The sequence below is a fragment of the Ahaetulla prasina genome, chromosome 5 (genome assembly GCF_028640845.1).
Source record: "Ahaetulla prasina isolate Xishuangbanna chromosome 5, ASM2864084v1, whole genome shotgun sequence".
NCBI lineage: Eukaryota > Metazoa > Chordata > Lepidosauria > Squamata > Colubridae > Ahaetulla > Ahaetulla prasina.
Window position 1 is genome coordinate 28,332,298 of NC_080543.1, and position 24,961 is coordinate 28,357,258.

Below are 24,961 nucleotides of genomic sequence, written 5' to 3' on the forward strand. Positions count from 1 at the left end.
TCGTCATCTTCAGGCTGGTGCTTACGGCTTCGTGCTTGTGCGAGCAAAGCGTGGTCGGAGCTGCCGTCTCTCTATAAATACTGTGGGAAGGTGTGGAGTGTTGGCTTTGTTGCTCTAAGCAGGTTGGTTGTCTGTGCGGTTGCATCTTGATTGGTAGGTGGAGTGGGTGTTTGCAGATTACACAAAAGACTAATGGGCACACAACTAGGACCACACCCACACAGGATGCTACAAAACAGCCGACTAATCTGCAAACACCCACTCCACCTACCAATCAAAATGCAACCACACAGCCAACTAACCCGCTTACAGCAACAAAGCCCCAGCTCCCCACCAGTATTTATAGAGAGACAGCAGCTCCGACCACGCTTTGCTCTCACAAGCACGAAGCTGTAAGCACTAGCCTGAAGATGACGAGTGAGACCTCGTTGAAAGATCGCCAAGATACTCTCAACCTTACAAGGAAAAAGACCCAAATACACCAAGACCTACATATATGTGTGTGTGTGTGTGTGTGTGTGTTTGTGTGTGTATACATACATATATGTGTGTTTGTATGTACACCTATACATATATGCCATACATACTGTTCCACATACAAACCACAATCTATGAATGCAGCATAAGGTACATTTCAAATTCAGCCCATCTGCTTAGAGAACTCAATGACAAAAACTGCCAGCACCCCTTTTAATTATTCATCTTTAAAATTATAGCTGGTCCACCTTCTCCACCAAAAATGTGTTCAAAGCAATTGTGAGAAAAATTATCTCCAACAATTTCTCAAAACAAAACTCCCTCATAGTGGTGATAGTAGCATAGCTACTGAAAAAGAGAGGCATTTCATTGTGCTGTGGAAATCAGTGCGTAGGAAGCTAGGGGAATCTGGAAGGATTGTGTAAGGAGTACATGAATCCACCCTGAACTAACACTGCATGTCCACAAACAATTTTGTTTTTCTGACCCTGAGATGCATGCTTTCTAGAAGGGGTTACTAATCCTTGTCCTTTACACAATCTTTTTTCTCTTTGCTTCTGCGTATTATTATTAAATAAGTACAAGAGCACCACTCCATCCCATTAGTTTTCGCAAACGTGCTTTTTCAAAAGGCAACTGGATTTTCTTGTTTTTCCTTGAAGATGTTTCTCTTCTCATCCAAGAAGCTTCTTCAGTTCTGATTGAATAGTGGGGGAAGGATTTATATTCCTTGCAGTCATCTGATCATTAGCCCTCTTTGGAGAATCACTGAGGCCACTTAGAGTTTTATCTGTGCCCTCAGGTTTCACCTGAATAGTGTAAATGGGTGTAAAATCATCACAGATAAACCTCCAAGTGGCCTCAACAACTCTGAGAAAGAGTGCTAACGACCATTATATTTCAGAATGGAAGGAATATAAATCAGTGGTGGGTTGCTACAGGTTTGCCCCAGATCGGGCAAACTTGGTAGCAGCGGTGGCAGCGGGAGGCTCTGCCCACCCGCCCAGATGTCTCTGCACTTGTGCATGCATGCCCACGAGAGAACCAGTAGCAAACGAAATTGAAACCCATTAGTGACACAAATCCTTCCATTCTCCACCATTCAGTCAGAGCTGAGGAAGCTTCTTGGATATGAAGTCTTCAAGGTAAAACAAAGAAAGTACAATTGCCTTTTGAAAAAGTATCTTTGGGACAACCATGATGTAGATGACCGAGGATCTCCATAGACATCCCATTAGTCTCTTCACAATACTGTTTGCCTTTGAAATATATTTTGAAAGTAAATTCTCTTCCATTAAACTGAATGAGAACTGATGTGGGGGGGGGGGAACTAGGGGAATCCCTTTATCCAGCATTGTTTAAAACATTATCACACTATGACTGCAATATCAGTCATTTCAAATTCTGCATAAAGGTCTCAGTTGGATAAAATGTAGAGGAATACTTTTTCAGCATTATACAAAACTGAGTTAAGGACTCTGGCATCAAGTACTGCATTAGCATGCAACATCACACTTATGGGGTCATGAATCCATCCAGTATTGTATGAACATATACAAATGATCATTTTTTTGTGACTTTAAGATACAGAATTCCATTTAGAAATTCCTAATCCTTGGGGTTTTTTGTTTTTTATTTAACAAGATTAGCAGTTGGTCACATTAGTTGAAATATCACTGTCTTTAGAATGAAACTTTTTGGTCTTTAGAATTAACTTTTATCTAGTGCTGGGAGAAACCAGGAGACTGTGAGTCCACCAAAGGTATAAAAGTCAGCTGGAAAACTTTGGGCCGGTCCCTTTCTCTCAGCCCAACTCCCCTCACATCTCTTTCACAAACTGACAGATGCTTCAAACTATCAGCCTGTATTCTATCTGGATTCTATTATCATGGATTACATGGACTGAACTGCACAGGAAGGCCCCTCCCTTCACTTTCTGCCATTTGCTTAGACAATGATATGTCTTAACAGAATGAATAGCAGTCACAGCTCATATCAGAGTAGCATATACTCCTTTATCTTTGCAGAATCTGCTAGGAAGCCATAATAACTATTGAAATAATGAGAGGAGTGTGCCTTACAATACACACACTGCCTGTTATTTTATAACCTGCTGGCTGAGATTCTAGAGTGCCTTGAATGCTAGAGATTATATTGTGGTTCCTGCTGCCAAATAGAGACACGTCTCTTTTGTTCTTTGAGCTGATTTATCACTGCATATGTAGATGCTGACAATAAGCAGTATGCCCATTGATTCAGGAGATTCTGTCAACCATGAAATAAGTTTATGCATAACTTACAAAAAGAAAAGGAATAAAAGAGTAAGTCTTTATTTTGTAATGCCTTTGCTGGCAACATAACTGAAACCATGACAGCAACAGGCTGAAGAAGAATTTAGTTTTCACAATTTGTGCATGCACAATTTGTGCATGAGAAAGATTTAAAATAGGCAGTCATGCATTTGGAATGGAACAGCAGAAGACAGAATTTCATGCTGAATTGAATGTACAAACAATGAACATAAAATTGCTAAAATTTGAAATAGATAACCTGATCTAAGAACTTTGATTATAACGTATTGTTGGAATAGTGGGAAAACGTGGTTGAAAAAAATGGAAATTCACCCTATGTTACAATTTCAAAGAGAAATTTGAAATTATATATGACTCTGGAAAAATTATCTGGAATGAATAAATTTACTTCAGACTTATGTTGGAAATGTGGACCACATTAAGGGTCATTTTATCATGTCTGTGGGACTTGTAAATAAGCTAGAAAATTTCAGGTTTTTATCCCAACATAAACCATGGCTTAGAAATTGAAGTAGCTGATGTTACACAGCTTGCTAAGCTTGCAAAACAAACTATACAATATACTATTCTTTAAAGTATAATATGGACTGATAGTATTGTTATTAAGAATAAGAACTAAAATAAAACATAACTGCATCTTGAAAACAATTAGTATAGGCAAGTCCTGGAGCAAAAAAAAAAGTAACATAAGAATATTAAAATACTTTCCTGATTTATCAGCTTACACTGAATCAAGTCATTTTTAACCTTCGAGACTAAATTTGTTATTTCTTTATATTAGTCTACATTTGGCATAAAGTAATGGATAATTTAAATATAATTGTGTGAAAAAGCTAAAAATTTCAGATATCTTTTGAACTACATACTTAGTTGGAATTTGACAACTGTTTTTTTTTAAAGGCAATAGAAGAATAAATTAAAAATTAGTCTACATGAAAAGGTAATGCTTTTGTGAGTGATGAACTTTACCTAAATGATTGCTAATATAGTGTGAGTCTTACTGTGTTTCCCTGAAAATAAGACCCTGGCTTATATTTTTTTGAACCCTGAAATAAGTGCTTGACCTCATTGCCATGCGCTCAAAAGCCCGATTGGGCTTATTATCAGGGGATGTCTTGTTTTGGGGAAAACGGTATATTTTCCATCCTGGTCGAACTTCCCATTTTATGGATAGGTAGCCTAGGCCAGGGGTCTGCAAACCTGGCTCTTTTAAGACTTGTGGACTTCAACTCCCAGAGTTCCTCAGCCAGCTGAGTTTGCAGACCCCTGGCCTAGGCTGATAGATCCACAACCAACAGCATGGAAAACAGATACCTTATTCCCTAGATGGCTTTGCTTAGGATGTCCTGGTTTCCCAGAAACTTTGACATGGAGGAAATAAATGTGACATGGTCGACATTACAGTAGACCTATGTTGGATTTTGGTACTGAAAAAAATCAGAATAGGCTTTCTGCCAGCAGCTTTTCAAACTAACAATATTAAAGAGCTTAGTTTTCTGCGAGCTAAAGTTTAGTTCATCAGATGCTTGAAGTGGGTAGTGGGCAAAAGAGAAGGGAAAATAGGTTGGCATGTCCTTTTTTTTTTTTTTTGTTTACATTTATACCCCGCCCTTCTCCGAAGACTCAGGGCGGCTTACAATGTATAGGGCAATAGTCTCATTCTATTTGTATATATTTACAAAGTCAACTTATTGCCCCCCCAACAATCTGGGTCCTCATTTTACCTACCTTATAAAGGATGGAAGGCTGAGTCAACCTTGGGCCGGGCTCGAACCTGCAGTAATTGCAGGCTTTGTGTTCTTAATAACAGGCCTTACCAGGCAGAGCTAAACCGGCCCTTAGTCCCTTCTCCCCTTCCCAGTTCAACCCAGTTTATATCTTACCTCTATCTAGCCCAGGGGTCTCCAACCTTGGCAACTTTAAGCCTGGCGGACTTCAACTCCCAGAATTCTGAAAGTTTGAAGTCCGCCAGGCTTAAAGTTGCCACGGTTGGAGACCCCTGATCTAGCCACTCTAAGCATCTGATGAATTGAGCTCCAGATCAAGAAAGCTTTAATGGAGTGTGTGTGTGTGTGTGTGTGTGTGTGTGTGTGTGTGTGTGTGTATCTTCCAATAATTTTCTGACTCCTGGAAACTACCTGGACTAGTCCTTTCAGTTTTCTTCGCATTGCTTTTCAGAGGTAGTTTGTCCTTCCCTTCTCCCTAGGACTGAGACAGAGAGACTGGCCCAAAATCTCTCAGCCGGCCTTTGTTTCTAAAGCAGGACTAGAACTTACAGTCTCCCAATTTCTGCTAATGCTTTACTACACTGCTACACCGCTAAACCAAACTGGCTCTTGTGCTTTTTAATAAAATACATTAGTTGGAAAAAGCCATACCAGACTCCACTGAATTTTTAATCTGTGCTTTAAGACTAATTGTCTTTCCTCAGCCGTAATCATTTTTGCACAAATCAAAAACATCCAACAACTTGCTGTCACCCCTCACCCTTCACAATCAGCAGTGTGTTTGTAAATATTCTCTAGGTTAATAAAACATTGACAGCCTGCTTGGCCTGTGCTGACTAGCTATAGACAACAAGGAAAGGAACAGAGACTGTGCAGGTTGCACCCAGCCTCTGAGTTCACTTGGTTGGCACCCCAGAGACCCCAAGGTCCCCCATAGCAAATCAATGAACATTCAGCAATGCAGTTTTTCACCAGATGTCACGCCAGACAACAGATATGGTGAGATGGAAGGCACTCCAATGGCAATCAGGGAGAAGTATAAAATATCATCAAAAGACAGATCAGAACAAGGTCTCCAACCTTGGCAACTTTAAGTCTTGTGGACTTCAACTCCCAGAATTCCTCAGCCAGCTTAGATCCCTGAATTAGAACACATGATTTGTAACCAAACTAGTTAACACACAGGGTTTGGGTGTGTTTCAGTTATGCAGACCAAGTTACTGTATTACGCAAGCCCCATCCCTTTTCGACATGCCTTATGACAATCCAAACACACCCAAGAAGACCAGAACTTGTGACACACAGTTGTGATGCTATTATGTCATTCATGAAACCAGCAATAGCCTGCAGAGACTGCTGGATATATTTATGGATGAAATGTAATATAGACTGAGCAAGTGTTCCATAGCTCTGTCCCAGGTGTTACTTCCTCTCTACAGCAATAAATAAATAATTAGTCTCTTAACTAAAGATGTTCTTTATCATTATAATGCTGTCATAGTGGCTTTTAGAACAGGGGTCTCCAACCTTGGCAACTTTAAGCCTGGTGGACTTCAACTCCCAGAATCCCCCAGCCAGCTTTTGGGAGTTGAAGTCCACCAAGCTTAAAGTTGCCAATGCTGGAGACCCCTGTTTTAGAAAATTCCACATCCACTCTGAGCAACATAAGCGAAAGCTGAAACATGCCAATGATTTCATTGAAACTGAATACTAACACATCCAACAAAGGATGATGTATTAATTGCATTTATCCGAATAAAAAAAATTTAAATAAATAAATAACAAGCAATGCATATAGCAAGCAATTAAAAAAAAGTCTACCATTCTTAATTTAACATGGATATCAGGTGCTGTAACTCTGCAGGGGACAATCAGCTCCTCTCCGTCAGTTGTACGTATCATTTCTGGTATATTTGTATGTAGCTTGATAAATGGGTTTTGTGTGTCTGCAGTAAGAGAAGAAAATCATAATAAATGACATAAGAAAATGCCAACAAATACAACCGAAACTATTACCTGATGAATTACATTTGCCACTTAATTTTGCCATATAGTGATTTATCTCAGTTACATGCATTAATCACCCAAAGTAATGGAGAAAGGTCTTTATTAGGAATGCAAACCCTTTCCTGGCTTATTGATGGATTCATCTTGAATTTTATTCATCCAAAAATTGCAGAAAGACTTCAAGCAAGTCAGATACAGTGTTTCAAAAATGCATTTGAATTGAACCATATTGCATGCTGGTTAAAATGAGGAGAAGAGAAAGGAGGGGGGGGGGAAATCCCCTAAGTATAAAAACAACTTAACGTTTCCATTTTTTAATATCATCCAAGGAAAAGGCAGACTTTTTTAAAAAAGAAAACAACAACTCTATTCTGCTTTGTTTTGCAGGAGTTACAGTTATAAAAACGGGTCAACCAAGATGTTGTACCTCCAGTGAAATGTTGCTGGTTACTACTCCCTTAAGGCTCATTCATCCTTGTCACGAAATTAAAAGCTATTTTCCAAAAACAGCAAATGTTGCAAAGCAGTTTCCTGTATGTATAACCTGCAGGCCATTTTAAGTACAAGGAAGAGCTGCCTCAAGTCTCTAGACTTTATGTCACCAGTTGTTGCTGCCCATGGTGTACTCGTGGGGGTCACTGCCATCTTCTGAAGAAATGACAGGAAAGAGATCCAGGATACAAAAAACATTTTCATTCTAAGAATTATGTCCATGGTCTAGTTGCAACCAAAGGTGACAGTCACAGATTACAAAACAGCCTCGCCTTTTTGGAGAAGAATATTAACAAATGCATATCTTCCACAGTGCAGATTCCTTCTCTTTAGAAATCAGAAATATATTTTTAAGCACAAAGATCTACTTTTCAGATATTTTATGTGAATGTCTCAGTGTTATCCAAATAATCTATCAAACATAAGATAAGGTCAAACCTTCAGGTATCTTCAGGGATACAATTCACTCGAGATTTTCTCAGGAGGTTTCCAAAAAAAAACAAAAAACTTTTGGAAGATGGAAACCTCTCAGTGGGCCAAAGTTTTTGTCCAATTTTACTTTTCATTCTTGTTTTTGTTTTTCATTAAAAAATTAATTAAACCAATTAAACCAATTGCTTACTGCATATTTCCCATCTATGTTTGGCAACCTCTCTGCTGAAATTTGGTGGCGCAACTACCAGTAGTTCTGGAGGCCTCATAGCTGGTATTTGGTCTGGACACAATACTAAATCATTAACTACAATTTACAGATTGCAATGGCTCATTTCACAAAAACATGTTGAGCCAAAAACCACATTCCAGCTTACCATGATGCGTAAATTTGGCTACTGCTACAGTTATAGGTTCAAAACATTCAGGAGTACATTTATTCACTAGTCTATGGTGACTCTAACTCTTTTGAATTAGATTGTCCTTCCTAGCTGACTAAATTTTTTTTATACATAAATCTTCTCTGTTTTTATTTGGTTCATTGTCTCTATTGATCAATCTACAGGAAGTGCTAAGTGTTTAAGACAAGGAGAACATTCTTCCTCTCCTGTCAGATCCTGTTTCTGCATTTGCAAACATTTGTTCTGCATTTCTAAATACTGCAACCTGCCAAAATGCTGGAGAAACTACACAAATCGCCACGATAGGAAACAATCCAAGCTTAGTCACAATCTTAATTTTAAATAGGTAATCTTCCAGGAAATAATAATTCCAGTATTCTTGATGGCTTTTTGTCTATTTCTATAAAAAAAATTTCACTCGACTAGCAACTCTGCCATATTTTATCTCCATTATTATGGGCCAATATAGTTATATGACAGCTGATACTGCAAACAAAGCCTGGCATAATTTACTTTATTCGGTTATATTGAAAATGATAATAAAATACAAAGTTGATCATTTGTGGAAAAATGGTACACTTTTATCTATCACATAGATAGGAAAAAAGAACTGGTGGCATTTAAACTTTTTCTATCATTAAAAGGTTTGTGTATTTTTCTTAATATAAAAATCTACTCATATTTATGCTACAATCAATAGCAAGCAAGTGAATATTTGGCATAGAAAACTACTTAATCAAAATTGTGTTTTCAGAAAAGTGACCATATAAAAATATTCATGTTACAAGCTCAAGTGTAAGAAAGTTCATCCCAGGACTTAGAACTTTTACCCTTCCCATTTCCATCTGAAGCAAACTCTCTACCAAGGCAAAAAAGCATCATTTAGTACACATTCCATTTGAGAGTATCTTGTGTCATTCTTTCTAAAATAAACCCATAGACTTCACTGGGACTCTTTCTGTGTCAACTCCATGTTACATAAACATAAGTTACTTAGGGCTGAAATGATCTCAGAACTGGACTTACTGTAACCATCACTGACCAGTCATGGAGAATTTCAGTTTTCAGATACAATTGCTGCTTCTAGACTGATAGAAGTTGCAAGGCTACGTCACTCTAATATCTCCTGGTCAAATGGTTTGTTTTTGTACCTTATTGTTCTTATAATTAATCATTTCCCCCTGGTTTAAATGTCAGTTTAAAGCATGTTATTTACTTACAAAGAATTTGGTCACATGATCCATATCAGAAATTTAGCTTCAGGGAATTTGAAACAACTGTGCTTTTGAGTTAGGTATTCTATGAGTTTTCAGATGCACCTACTAGCTAAGAAAAGGTTTGATTTATATATTTTGCCTTTCAATACTTTAAACTACAACTCCCATAAACCTTAGTCGGGACTGCCCTGCAGAAAAGGTAAATATCAAGTTGTATTTTTTTGCCAGATGAACTGAGTGTCATATATATGTGCTTTAATCTGAATATAGCAACTGCTTGGGAGTGGGCTAAATAAAACTAACCCGGAAATCATCCACTGTGATTTTCCAAAATTTTCTAGTGCTTTGCCTTATGAAACTAGACTCCAAAATATTAGGTGGAAAATTGATGACAGATAAAATATTAACATTGATAGAACCAAGATTTGTAGGTTTGGTATCTTGGGATAAGGAATTTGGGAATCATTAAAGGCATAACTAATATCTTAATATTGCAATATTAAATGTACATATTATAATGCAATAATAGAACAACATGATTATTAAAATCTCTTTCACGTTCTTAATTAATTCCTTATACCCTGCTTTGTGTGCACTTATTAGAGGTAAGGATTGCCTTGGAGTGAGCTATATACACAAATTAAACTGGAAATTACAATAATTTTCCAACAATTATGAGACATGTCTATGAATATCCTGTTTTCACTGTACAGTCATTTCTCCGGAAGTCTTCTGCCTTCCCACACTTTAATTAAATCTCAGTGGAAGCTATCATGAGGGAACTGACCTTTTCCAATAAGCCAGTGGAGTGAGCAGGAGGGCTTTAGAGTGACAGAAAGAGGTGTAACAGAAAAATACCTTCATCTCCACCATGCAAATTGCAAAATGTCCTCAAGAGAAAATTTAAACAAATTCTCAACACCCTGGTAGAAACCAGACATTTTAAGAAGTTGCAAAATAGCATTAATCAGTTATAGAGTTGAAATCTAGAGGTGCACAGATCTTTAAAGCAGTGGTGAAATTCAGCCAGAACTATCCGGACTGCGTGATCCGGTAGTGTCAGTGGCGGGAGGCTCCGTCCACCCACCCAGACATCATCATGTCCCGTTTTTGACCCTCTGTGCATTCATAGAAGGCTCTGCACATGCGTGGAGGAGGCGCATGCACTCACATTTGAGAGCCAGTAGGGAAAGGTAAGTGAATTTCACCCCTGCTTTAAAGGCTGTTTCACTGCAACAGAGTAAAATGTTCCTTTAGAGCACTTTACTAAGCAATGTGGTAGTTAAGGTACTGAGGACAACCAAATCCTAGTGCATTTCATCCATGGAAGCTCTCTGGATCAGTGTTTCTCGGCCTCATAAACCTGAAGTTGGTAGACTTCAACTCTTAGAATCCCCCATTCAGTCATAAGTTGATGAGGAAAAGAAACACTGACTTAGGTATTTTGGTACCACTTATTCCCCTCAGTCTGTCCTATCACAGAGTTGTTGTGGGGAAAAATAGACAATACTTTATGTGACATCTTGAGCTCCTGAGCAGTAGCCTGGATATAAATCTAACAAGTAAAATGGAACATTTACTTCAAATCTACTGAGTTCTGTATTGCTTTGTTCAGACCATCAGACTTCAACACAACAATAGATTGGTTGAGTGGGGAGAGGTGCTTCAGGTAGGAACATCACTAAATTGAACCAGTTTGATTGCTTCTGAGAGACAAAAACGTTCACCAGGATCAATTGTCAGCATTCCACTCACCTCCAATGTATGGAAAATTGCAAGTGTGAATGTGTAAGGATAGGATTTAAGCATTCCACCCCATCAGATTAGCAACAGTGTAAATGTTAATCTCAAAGATTTCTCTTTTTTAAGTCCACTTTCTCAAAAAACAAACAGACCTTCATATCTTATAAATGATACAACTGTCCATATATAAACAGAGGAATTAAATTTACTAACGAGCATAGGTTGAAGGAAGTTATATTTTTTTTTAAAAAGCTGATTTTGGGACATTTATGCATCAAAGGAATAAAATAGATGAATTAAATGAATTTAAATGAATTTAAAAACAAATCTGGAAAGATTTAATGTTAACAATTATTCAAATTAGCAAAATATTGCATACAAAGGGACTTTATACCAGGAGATGTTGCAAATATAAATGATGCAAAGTTTTATACTTTTTTGGAGTACAAATTCAAAATTCAAATAATATTGTAAATAATATTTGGTAATCACTGTATAATGTATCACTAGTTTGGGCATTCAAAAAAGCTTATTTTATACTAAGTAATATATGTATATACTCAATGGGAATTCTTTAAGACCAATGGAAGGAAAGTATTTGTAACAACTTTGTGCATCTTATAAAGACAGTATCTTTTATTTTGCTTTGATAACAATGGAAAAGTCACATGGTCAAGATTATCAAGATTGTCTTCTAGAGTAGAGTTGATTAATGGAAATGAGTCAAGCATCAATCAACTAAATAATAAAACATTAATCTCCTAAACATCTTTAATATTGCTTCCTGACATTCTGGTGTTTTTTCATGTTGGCAATGATTTGGTATTTCACACCTTTTGGTTGAGATACATGTACAGCATTATCCTAGCAAGGACATTACCAGCTGTGTATTTCATACTGTGGACATTGCTTAAATAATATTTTAATCATACCCTAACAGACTTCTTTTTTATTTTTTTATTTTTTATTGCATTTTTCTCTTTACATATAATAATATAATATAATATAATATAATATAATATAATATAATATAATATAATATAATATAATATAATATAATATAATATAATATAATATAATATAATATAATATAATATAATATAATATAATATAATATAATATAATATAATATAATATAATATAACAACAGAGTTGGAAAGGACCTTGGAGGCCTTCTAGTCCAACCCCCTGCCCAGGCAGGAAACCCTACACCATCTCAGACAGATGGTTATCCAACATTTTCTTAAAAATTTCCAGTGTTGGAGCATTCACAATTTCTGCAGGCAAGTCATTCCACTTATTAATTGTTCTAACTGTCAGGAAATTTCTCCTTAGTTCTAAGTTGCTTCTTTCCTTGATCAGTTTCCACCCATTGCTTCTTGTTCTACCCTCAGGTGCTTTGGAGAACAGCCCAACTCCCTCTTCTTTGTGGTAACCCCTGAGATATTGGAATATCTGGAATATCCCTGAGATATCTCTGTTACTTATTTAACAGATCTGTGACATTATTCATACAATTAGAATCAATATGCAATACATTGTATATTATATACATTTCCATTCCTTATTTCTATTATCTATCCATTCATACCCTTTCTCCCATATCGCATAATATTCCGAATCATCCTTTCCCTTTAGAGTTAATAAATGTGAGTTTGTCCATTTCCGTGCAATCAAATATTTTTTGAATTACTAATCCCTCTGGAGGTATACTATCTTTCTTCCAATACTGCGTAAAGGCAGTCCTTGCCGCCATTAATATACGTAACATCAAATATTTTATCTTTATATTATATTTCACCCTAAATATCTCCAGGAGAAACCATTCCGGTTTAAGTTCTATTTGACATTTGGACCCTAAAACACTTCTGGTCTGCTTCCTTTCAGATAAGGCTAATGAATAATTTTAATATTGCATTTTGATCCAACACCACACAATAGTATGTCTACTGCAAGAAGTATGTGACCACTTCCCAATCCTAATTAAAATTTTTAAAGAAAGCCAAATTGGATTGTTAAGTTAAACTATGAGACAAAAGACTTAACCAAGGGACAGAATGAGAATGGCTGTAGGTCTAACACAATTGTCCTGGCCTCATATTTGCTGCCTCTGTGCCAACAAAATATGATCCTGAAACATTATCACGTGGTACATTATCAAGTTTCAGCAGAATATTTGTCTTCTTCTTCTTCAAAATAAAATTTCCAATAGGTTTAACTAACTTTTTTTCCAAAAACCTATTAAACTGCCTCCAAAATTCAAAGAAAACCCCCCAATGATCACTAATTTTGTCATTGGAGTATTGGTGGCTCACCTAGTTTAATCCTTATTCTCAGACAGTTTTAGTGCAAACAAAGCCCCACATCCACGTAATGACCTACTGTAGCTAAATAATAGGCATCAAGTGCATTTATTGCACTAGAATTTGTGGCTGTATGGAGAGGATTTTGTTTTAAAACAAAGAATGGGGAATTGTTTTGCTACCATTGTCCAAGTTCAGTTTGGAAGTGTGGGGTATTTGATTGCATCTTTCCCTTACAAAGCCTCTTTAGCTGTCAAGTGTATGTTTCATCACACATTCACAAATTACTTTGGAAACATGGAAACAAAAGTGGTTAGGAAAGATTTTTAGAAATCTTCTATACCACATCAGTTTTGGCCCTAAGGGTCCAAGTACAGAGTGAGTCAACAATATCTTCAGCTAGTTTCTCTAATGTTTTAGCAAATTGGTTGCAATTCATGTATAAATACAGTGGTACCTCAGAATTTGTTGTTAATTGGTTCCAAGAAGTACAACAAGTACTTAAAATAACAAGTGTCAAACAAGCCATGTGACTTACCACATGACCCTTTTTTCCCACTGGAAAGGACTTCCTGTCTGTTCCTTTCCTATGTCAGTGACCTTCCCAGCATGACCAACTTCCTGTCTGCTCTCTGTGGCCATCTCCTACTTTGACAAACCTTTTGCAGTGACCTTTCTGGCATGGTCGACTTCCTGTCCGCAGCCACCCCCATTTTCCTATTGCAGCGCATAGAGTACCAAAGAAACAACGAGTACCAGGGCAACATTTTTGCATCAAAATGGGTTGAGTACCAAATCTGATGAGTTTTGAAGCAGTCGAGTACTGAGGTACCACTGTGTGTCTTTTCCCCTTAGCTATTCTGAAAATGCAACAATCTGTAAAATTCATTATAAAAAAGATATCAGATCTTACCATTAATAAATACATATATTTTAGATATAGTCTTCTTTTTTATTTCACTTGAGGATGGATATTTGCAGCTGTAATATCCCGTGTCAGTTGCTTGAGCTCTGTTCAAAGTCAGGCTGCTGCAGAACTGCTTGTTGTGTCTTCCACAAGCATAAGTCATTGTATTCAACCGGTTGTCATTCCTACTTAGAGTTTCAGGCAGAAACCAAGAATGGGGCACATCTCCACTGCAAATCCAGGTTAAGAAAAAGTTGACATTAGAATTAACTTTTTAGCTTTCATTTTCATTACAGTGAGCTATTTGGGGTCTTCCCTGTTATATTCTGCAAAAGCAAAAATAACATAAAAGCAAAGAACCCTTCCAATGAAGGGTCTTTCTCCCACCCAAGGTATGCCAGATCATGGGTATATGATACCTCTATGCCACATTGAGTGAGGACACATCTTCCCACTGATACTAAGATTTGCATTTTTGGAATGATTTGGAAGAAGGGGCAGTGTCAGTACATCTTAAATTTTGGTGCCTCGACCAATGTCTACTTAGGCTTAGCCTAAAGTTACCTTGCATTCAAATGTAAGATTATAGTAGCCAAGGTCAGTTCAGCCAAGCTAATTACCTGCACAAGATGTTTAAAGTATCTCCTTCTTGTATGACATGGTATGCTCCTGTTATGTTTAATTTGGGACCTTTCCATTTGAATCCTGAACTAGATCCTGCAAACAAAACAGACATAATATTAAAATCTAATTATCTCTGTATTTGATTCACAAATGTATGCCTTCATCTAAGAAGAATTAGATTTTCCAAGTCAAAAACCTCAAGGGATTAGAACTATCCTCTGGATGAGGAAAGTTTTGTTAACTGTACTTGATGATTAGGGCCGTGGTGGCTCAGGCTGTAAGATAGCCTGTTATTAAAACACTGCAGGCTCGAGTCCCACCAGGCCCAAGGTTGACTCAGCCTTCCATCCTTTATAAGGTAGGTAAAATGAGGACCCAGATTGTTGGGGGGGGGCAATAGGTTGACTTTGTAAATATACAAATAGAATGAGACTATTGCCTTACACACTGTAAGCCGCCCTGAGTCTTCAGAGAAGGGTGGGATATAAATGTAAATAAATAAATAAAATAAATGATGTTTTCTTTAAAATGCAAGAGAAAAACAGAAATTATAAAAATCATCATAGAGATGACCGAGTGGTAGTTCTTGTAAATTATAACTAAGATTGGCTTTAGGGCAGGTTTGCACATATAGGTTTCTTTAAATACGTTTTACTGAAGCAAATTCAATAGTAAGGTTCACATATCTTGTTCAACCATCAACTCTGTTCCTAATTCTCAGTGAATGAGTTCACACATGACAATAATCTCACATCAAACTATGTCGTTAAACTGATGTGTGAATTCAGTCATCAATTATGAGTGGAACATTGCCAACATCTAATATAAAACCACAGTTAGTTTTGTTTCCGGTGATGCAGGCTATAAAAGAGGAATTATTGAGTCTGTCATTTGCACCTCTATAACTGTCTGGTTTGGTTCTGCAACCCAACAAGAAAGACACAGACTTCAGAGGATAATTAAACTGCAGAAAAAATAATTGCTAACAACCTGCCTTCCATTGAAGACCTGTATACTGCACGAATCAAAAAGAGGGCTGTGAAAAGATTTACAGATCCCTCACATCCTGGACATAAACTGTTTCAACTCCTACCCTCAAAACGACTCTATAGAGCATTGCACACCAGAACAACTAAACACAAGAACAGTTTTTTCCCGAAGGTCATCACTCTGCTAAACAAATAATTCCCTCAACACTGTCAAACTATTTACTAAATCTACACTACTATTAATCTTCTCATTGTTTTCATCACCAATCTCTTTCCACTTATGACTGTATGACTGTAACTTTTTGTTGCTATCATTAAGGGTTAAATGCAACCTATGACCATCATTTGTGTTGTAAATGTTGTACCTTTGATGAAGGTTTTTTTTTCTTTTTCTTTTCTTTTATGTACACTGAGAGCATATGCACCAAAACAAATTCCTTGGGTGTCCAATCACACTTGGCCAATAAAAATTCTATTCTACTCTATTCTAAAAAAGATAATTTTCCACATAGCAGCAATTATTATTATGGTTGGCCACAAGTCAGCCAGATGTTTAGACAGAGTTTAGCATTTTTATCAGGGGTGAAATTACTTATTTTCCTTACCGGTTTGAAAGTGCACACGCCTCACGTGCCACATGCACGCGCAGACCTTCTGCACATGCGTCAAATCTTCTGTGCATGTGCAGAAGGTAAAAAACAGATTACTTCCTGGTTAAAACCAGGAAATAATGACACTGGGGCAGGTGGGCAGAGCTTTGCTCCCCCTTCGCTACTGGATCGACAAACCACTGGCCGCGATCGCTACCGGATCGGAAGATCCGGTCAGAACCAGGAGCATTTCACCCCTGATTTTTATCCACTTATTGAGTCCTTCCTAAAAGCCTAGAATATGTAGATATTGTTCATTAATGGTGTTAAAAATATCATTGTAGGATATAAACTATTCCAAGTAAATTTATTATTATGTGTGGGTAATCTAATCTGGTTAAATTCAGTTTAAGACTGGTGGAAACTTAATAATTCAAGTCCTTACCAAATACATTAACAATAGCCATAGCACTTAAACTTACATACTGCTTTACAGCCCTAAGCAATTTACAGAGTCAGCATATCGCCTCCAACAATCTGGGTCCTCATTTTACCGACCTCGGAAGGATGGAAGGCTGACAATTGATACAACGGATTTCTTTTTCTATAAGCATACAACTTCAATCTCCAAGTCACAATATTTTGTAACTTTTCCCAATTATTTTTCCTCAGTCCTAGAACCCCCAGAATAGCAACATCAATGAACCAGGCACTCTTCTTTTCAATAAATGTTATATCATCCATAATATGAGCAAGATGCCTATCTGTTTGGATCTTAAAGTTCCATGGGATCTTAAGCCATCATTTTCCAAAACTTTCTAAACTTGATGGTCCCAGCAGCTTTTACTATATTCACATCCAAACCCTTAGCAAAGTTTCCAATGATTAATTCTGGAAATTCAATCATGAAGCTGCTTGAAATCATTATCATTATTCTGAAATATTTCTGGTCCACCCAATCCACAGAGGATCTTGTGGTCGAGCATGGGGGAAACTGAGATTGGTTCCCCCTCTTTCACCTAGCACTACAACCAAGAGAATAGAATAGAATAGAATAGAATAGAATAGAATAGAATAGAATAGAATAGAATAGAATAGAATAGAATAGAATTTTTTTTGTCCAAGTGTGAATGGACACACAAGGAATTTGTCTTGATGCATACGCTTCCAGTGTACACAGAAGAAAAGATGCGTTCATCAAGAATCATACGGTACAACACTTAATGACAGTCATAGAGTACAAATAAGCAATCAGGAAACAATATCAATATAAATCATAAGGATACAAGCAACAAAGTTACAGTCATAAGTGGAAGGAGATGGGTGAGTGCAGACTTAGTCAACAGTTTGACAATGTTGAGGGAATTATTTGTTTAGCAGAGTGATGGCATTCAGGAAAAAATGTTCTTGTGTCTAGTTGTTCTGGTGTGCAGTGCTCTACAGCATCGTTTTGAGGATAGGAGTTGAAACAGTTTATGTCCAGGATGTGAGAGGCCTGTAAATATTTTCACAGCCCTCTTTGAGTTGATAAGGAAATCAGAACAAAAGAAAGTACTTCTTCACTCAGAGCATAATTAAACCGTAATTTAATATTCAAAACTGAATGTGATATCAGTGTGAAAGTAACATCACAGTATAATAAATGTTAATTCTTTTTTTTTTTACCTCAAGTTATGCTAGCTGGAGAATTCTGGAAGTTGACATCTTCTCATCTTAGAGTTGCTAAGGCTGAGAAATAAAAGTCAATGGGCCAGTCATTTGCATTCAAATTTCCCTGCATCAGAAGCAATATTTCCACAAGAAAGCTCTTTTCCTGTGATAAGCCTGGATGCCCCATAAGAATAAGTCATTTTGAAGGTAATTAATGGATTAAGAAAGGGCCCCACCTTCTCCCAGGGTGCATCTTGCTCCCTTCCTCTCCAACTTTGTCAATGTTAACGTAATGCTACTATTTATTTTTTTAATGTTTTATATTGGGATTTTTATTGATTGATTGTAATTCACATAGATTAACCTTTAGAGAGATGGGCAGTGTATAAATTTAATTTAAAAAATGAATAAGTCATTTTCCCAGCATTGGAAATTTTGTAGGGGTGGGGGTGGGGGGGTGGATATTATAACTATTTTCTGGCATCCTGGTTGTCTATAATGTAATGAAAGTCTCTACTTGGATGGCAAATTCACTTTTGTATATGTTTATAACATAATAACAGAGTTGGAAGGGACCTTGGAGGTCTTCTAGTCCAACCCCCTGCCCAGGCAGGAAACCCTACACCATTTCAGACATTTTTTATTAACATGTTTATGTTATGTTAAAGTTGCCAAGATTATCCCTACTAGAAAAGCCAACCTGATTTCCAAGAGCAAGGCTATAAGTACCTCCAGCTGCCCTTTAATGGATAGGATGTCAATTTAAATGTGACCATTTCTGATGCCTTGCTAAAATTCCAGCAGACTTTATTAAGCAGCCCAGAAAATTCTCCATAACATGGCGAATACAACATTTTAACTAAATGGACAGTCCTGGCATAAACAAAATAAGGTCTCAAAAATAGACATATTTTAAAGCCATTTTCTTCTGAGTTTCTGCAGTCTTATATTAAGCAAGCCCTATATATGCCACCTTAAGTTCCTAAATGAAAAGTGAGATGCTGCAGGAAGCTACAGAGATGACTTTAAAGCAAGTAGTCAGAGATTATTACAACAATTATGTGCAAAAATGTTTGTTGAGCCTGGGAAACAGGGCATTAGGAAGCCTGGACCCTTCCTAGGGTATTAGTGGGAAGGAGGAGAATACATAGTCAGACTAACAAGACTGATATCGGCCCTTTGAAGGTGATCAGATTAGGAAACAGACTATACAAATGGCTAGAACCAAATCTTACTGAGTAGACTACTATAAGGCAATCTTGCAAGCCTAGCCATATTTCCGCCCCTCCCTTTGACATGCCAAGGAATCAGGAAGATGTCAGTCTGAATCTCTTTCTAATACATAGCATAGTCTTAAACTTTCAAATGTTCCTAGTAAACGTGTGCAGGGCAGATTGTATTTACAGTATCTTGAACAGGTTCTATGCAAGAAAGCTACTTCTCAGGGAACTACAAACTGCAACTAAAGAAGAACTACTGTTGTAATTAGGCATATTATATATATCTCTAGAGTGCAAAAATCTAGACAATTACTAGATGGCAGCCAGCCAGAAGGGCCTATCCTTACATCTAGTGGTTGTCTGGATTTTTGCAGGCAAGATATTGTATGTCTAGTTATAAATGAATGCATGAAGATCAAGGCAGTCAGCACAAAACAGGCAAAATTTTATGATCACTTTTGAGAGAATGCTTCACTTGACTTTTAATCAAAGAGAATTCCATCTTGAAGATCTTCACAGCCCTCTTAGCTACCTGCCCAAAAGGTTTGCAAATAAAGCAATTTCACAATGACAATGACTGTCTTCATATTTGCACTACGCTCCTATATGTGGAGCAAACCATTGTTGCTGATTCACCCATCATTCTCAATAAAACCAAACAAATCATTATGGTTTATTGATATGAGTTCCCATTAATTTAAGCTCCCCAGCTTACTTATCAGCTTTTCTTGACATATAATGAATATCCAATTAGATTATTCTCATAAATATCCACACCTTTTTTATGAGCTCCTGTCCATAAACTTAAAGAATGCTGTATTTTTCCTATGAATATATTTCCTATGACTTAGCACATACACTATGTGAGCTCTTTAAAGAAATGGAATATCTAAAGTGTTCTTCTAGTCCAATTTAAGTGCTTTCATATTAATTACATTTGTACTACATCACACAAGTGGGTTTTGGGTGGAACATTGACCAATTAAACTTATATTACATAATTACATCATTTGCTCATGGTATCCATAATGCACATGCTGTCACTCCCGCTCACCACCCCTGTAGTTGTGCTGGGGCTTTTGATCTTCCATTACTACAGTATCCCAAACTGTTATGAATGACTTTGATGGAGAGAAAGGATGTTTACCAGTTTGCACATGCTGCAAAACCAAGTGGAGTAATATGACAGAAAGAAAAACATCAGGAATAGAAGGAAGGATGCCTGCCTTAATGATACCATTTGTTGAAAAAGATCTTGAAATAGTTAATTATTTTTCTCTCTTGTTCCAGAGCACCAATGCAAACTAATTAATTTAAGCTATATATAGGCAGATTTCAAAGGAATATTAATTAAAAAAACCTTCATAGCAAGAACAATTCAAAGTAGAAGCTGTAACCATGAAAAGTGATGGACTTCCCTTTATAACAGATGTTCAACAAACCTTTCTTTGGAAAAGGAGAGGCTGGGAGGAATCTGAATGTTAGCATAGGGAGAGACAAGTGCAAAGATTATAAAAGGACACAAAACCACACCCTGTTTAAGCCATTGAAATCAATGGGAAACACAAGAGGAAACATTCCCAAACCTATTAAGATTATAATTCTATCATATCCATACCACTGTAATTTATTTTGCTTTGCTTCCTCAAGAGAAAATTGAGCATGTCTTGCTTAAGGGTAAATTTTTCATGTACGCCTTTCCTTAAGTAGTGATCTACCCACTGGTAGCAGAAAACACCAGTATGAAATTCATCATCCCTATCCTGCCTCAATAGCCTCAGTACCCAATTAGTGAACTGATGTCCTTCCAACCTAATAGACTTGATAGTTCTGGGACTGTCCTTGGGAGAAAAACCACTGCTTCAAACTAGCAACAACTTAATGCTGTTTTGCTCATCAACAAGATCAATGCAATACAGGAAACTTGCAGTTGTCTTTCATGGTTAGGAACAAGTGAAGATGTGCCCTAAAATTCCAAACCTGTCTTCATACCTGTTCAATTGCAGAGTTTCTTTCATTTCGAACTGCAACAAGTATGCGGGCCAAAGAAGAGTTACTATAAATGCAAGTCAGTGAGCTTTGTCCCATAAAGCTTTAGAAACAAATTATAATGATTATTTCAAGGGAAAGGGGGGGGGGGTTTGTAAAAAAAAATCTTCTCACTCATATGCTCCTCATGGTTTCTACTCTCTCTGCCAGGCATTTTAGCCACAATGACAAAAGATCCATTGTCTTATATCACTCCCATTTCCTTTCCTTTTTATATTTTAAGGACTGACAAACCATGCATTACACCCCGGGGACAAATGCTTCAATCTTACTTGCTTCCTTTGCTCTCTCAGTCTCTGTGGAAAGATGTCCATCAATTCAAGGAATGCTCATAAAAGTATAAAAAATTTTTAATACAGAAGTATACGGAAAGCATTTTTTTCCCAAGTATGAATTGGTTTTTATTTCCTTTGGTATGTTCACACGTTTTACACCCTTGTATACTATCATGGAACAATCAAGTCTGATAATAGCAATTTCCTCCTTGGCTCTATAAAGTCGCCTTCGTCTCCTCCGTTTGAGCCCACCTTAGGGAGACAACCTTAAATTTAGATAGTACTGAATATGTTAGATTTAGGGTTGATGTATTGTTTTTTTGGAGTTCTCCAAACTTGGAGAACTATACTCCAAGTTGTGGAGTATCACAAAACTGTGCAACTAATTTTTATTAGTTAAATCAATACAGTAATAAAAACAAGATAGGCTCAATGTGTATAAGGTTTGCCTTAGATGTGATGTCAGTTGATAAGTGGGGTGTATGCCTAAAAGGTATTTTGGATGTTTTAGCATGATTGGAATGCACCTCCCTTGTGGTCTCCAGGAACCTTCAACACACCATTTCTCTCTCACTATGTTTTCTGAGTTCATTTTCATACCCATTAGCTTTCCAACCTCGCAGGTGTTGACTGAAACTTCTCTCAAGACTTCCAACAAGGTGAAGAAGAGAAGGAGCTCTACTATTCTATTTAGGAAGGAGTCTGGGGTGTTTTTTGCACTATTCCCACTTTAACACATTTTGTACCTATCCATTTCAGCTGTACCTTTTTTGTTGTTGCTGTAGTGTTCAGAAAGTAATTAAGGATGTTACAGGGGACTTTTGATGCTTAGTTCCCAGTTTCTTTATATTTGTTACTTGCAATCACTCCATCCCATGATCTAAGACAAGGGTCTCCAACCTTGGTGACTTTAAGACTCGTGGACTTCAACTCCCAGAATTGGCTGAGGAATTCTGAGATTTGAAGTCCCTGAGTCTTAAAGTTGCCAAGGTTGGAGAACCCTGATCTAAAATCATCCCCCCCCCCTTCTGGGACATGGAAGGAAAGGTAGACAACAAGCCCGAAAAAGCCACAGAAAAGTTCTGAAGCCTGAGCCTCTTAAATTATTATTGCAATGCCTATTTAATAAATATTATCTTCAGGGTCTGAAGATATACAGCAAGAAAAACAGAAACAACCCCCTACTCCCCCCAAATGAGATGGACATTCTCTAAATAAATAAATCTCAAATTATTACTGTATCATATATAGTAAATTATCAGCTAATGTGACATCACATGTATACATAGGTTATTTTCAAACATTGCTAAAGGATGTTGATCTTGTGTTGGAAAACATCTTTGGCTACCTTTATTTCTCCATCTCTACTTCTGCACTTCTTTTTGCCTTCAATGACTTCCTCAAAGTCCATTATGCCTGGAACTCTTTCTCAGAATAGAAGATGACACAAGCATCTCCCTTGTCCATACAACTCTCCTGCTCTGTGTTGCCTTTAGCACAACTCTATATTCCTTGTGTTGTGTTAAAATCAAGCTCAAGAATGCAATTGGTCCAACTTATATGGAAGTCAGGGCTTCTGTATTCAGTGGAAATTACCTTTGAGTGGCATTGTATAAAATTGTGCTATAGTTTAATGTAACTGAAATGGATGCTATCCTTTCCCTGTGTCTCTTCATTCTCCTAATCTTCACTACGTTCAACTGAAAGTATCTGCGACAGAGACACTATTTTAGAAGCAGAGAGTTGGCAGGAGCTCTTGACAGCATTGAGTCCAATCTCCTTCTCAAAAACAAGAATCCAGATTAAAACAATCTTGAAAACTGTCAATCCAATTTCTGTGGGGAAATTTCTAGCAAAGGGAAGCCTAGTAATTGGTTCTACTGTCAAATAGCTTCGATCATTAGAACATTCTTTTTAACATTCCACAAGAATCTCTCTGGTTGATCCTCTCTAAAATACCATCAACATAAATCAAATAGCTAAACAAAAATAATTTCAGATACATCAAGGAGATCCCAAGCAGTTCATTATTGTATCAGTGGAGGGATTCGTTCAATTCAATTTTTCCCATCTGTTAAGAAGCAAATACTTAATGTTCTTTTCTAGCCAGTATCTTTTGTTTTAGAAACACACAGTTGGTGGTGATGCACTAGCTAAGATTAGGTTAGATTATCTACCTGAACTGGTTTCAGATATAGGCTGTATCACTGGAAAATACTTAGAGTTTCATACAGTACTTAGAGTTTCATACAGTATAGGGCCTCTGTGGTTCAGACTGGTAAGACAGTCTGTTATTAACAGCAGCTGCTTGCAATTACTGCAGGTTCAAGCCTCACCAGGCCCAAGGTTGACTCAGCCTTCCATCCTTTATAAGGTAGGTAAAATGAGGACCCAGATTGTTGGGGGCAATAAGTTGACTTTGTATATAATATACAAATGGATGAAGACTATTGCTTGACATAGTGTAAGCTGCCCTGAGTCTTCGGAGAAGGGCGGTATATAAATGCAAATTTTAAAAAAAAGTATCTATGCTCAATAACAATTTGATTCCTTTAATTGTTCTCAAACGTTAAACAACTCTTTGGAGTCTGCTCAAACACCTCTATGCAGCCTAAATAGCAATAGCACTTATATACCGCTTTACAGCCCTCTCTAAGCAGTTTACAGAGTCAGCATATTGCCCCCAACAATTTGGGTCCTCATTTTATCCACTTTGGAAGGCTGGAAGGCTAACCTTGTCTGGCTCCGTTGCCAGCTCCATAGCCTGGTGAAATTTGAACTGACAAATTGCAGGGAGCCGGCAGTCAGCAGAAGTAGCCTGCAGTACTGCACTCTAACCACTGTGCCACTGTGACTCATACAAGAAAGGAAAATGATTACAAAATATTTAAGAGTTTTCTGAACACAGAGCTGTCACAAGGAGCTATGCAAGTTGTGTGCTACAAAAAGACATCAATAGTGGTGGTGGGTGGGAGGAAAATTACATCTTAAAAATCAGTTCTCCATTCCAAACACCAACTGTGTGTGCTCACTTACGTCAGATTTTACTGCTTCTGAAACAAGTATTGTACATCAATTAAATAAACAATATGCATTACACAAACTAACCGCACCACTAACATCTTCTGGTCTGCATCATGTTGCAGTATTTAATGGATTACTTACCAAATACAGTTGTCTAAAAATTGAAATTATGTTTATGTCTATCATATATTTACTATTGCTCACTACTTGAATAAAATTGTCTTTTAAGCAAATAAGTCTTTGCTTATTGACCGTTCGTTCATTGACCATTGAAAGTTACAACACTTAGACCAGTCCTTGAAGTTGCAGCCATTACAGTGTCCTCACAACCACATGATTAGGTTACAGGCACTTGGCAACTGGTGCACTTTTACAATGGTTGCAGCCTCCTCTGGTCACATGATGGTCATTTGCAACTTCACATCTGGCTTCTGCAAGTCAATGCGGAAGCTGGCAGGAGTCATGTGGCATTACACTTAACAATTCATGGTGATTTGCTTAATGACCACAACCAGAACTAAC

At 37.2% G+C, this 24,961-nt stretch overlaps 1 protein-coding gene across 1 annotated transcript in view; it reads right to left on the bottom strand.

Annotated features, from left to right (window-relative positions):
- Positions 1–24,961, bottom strand: part of FLT1 (fms related receptor tyrosine kinase 1) — a 139,601-nt gene that overhangs the window by 110,494 nt on the left and 4,146 nt on the right. Inside the window, exons 2-4 of the mRNA XM_058185588.1 lie at positions 14,639–14,735; positions 14,025–14,248; positions 6,338–6,462 (exon numbers count right to left, since the gene is read on the bottom strand). Of these exons, the coding sequence (XP_058041571.1) occupies positions 6,338–6,462; positions 14,025–14,248; positions 14,639–14,735 (446 nt within the window). The remainder of the gene's footprint in view (positions 1–6,337; positions 6,463–14,024; positions 14,249–14,638; positions 14,736–24,961) is intronic.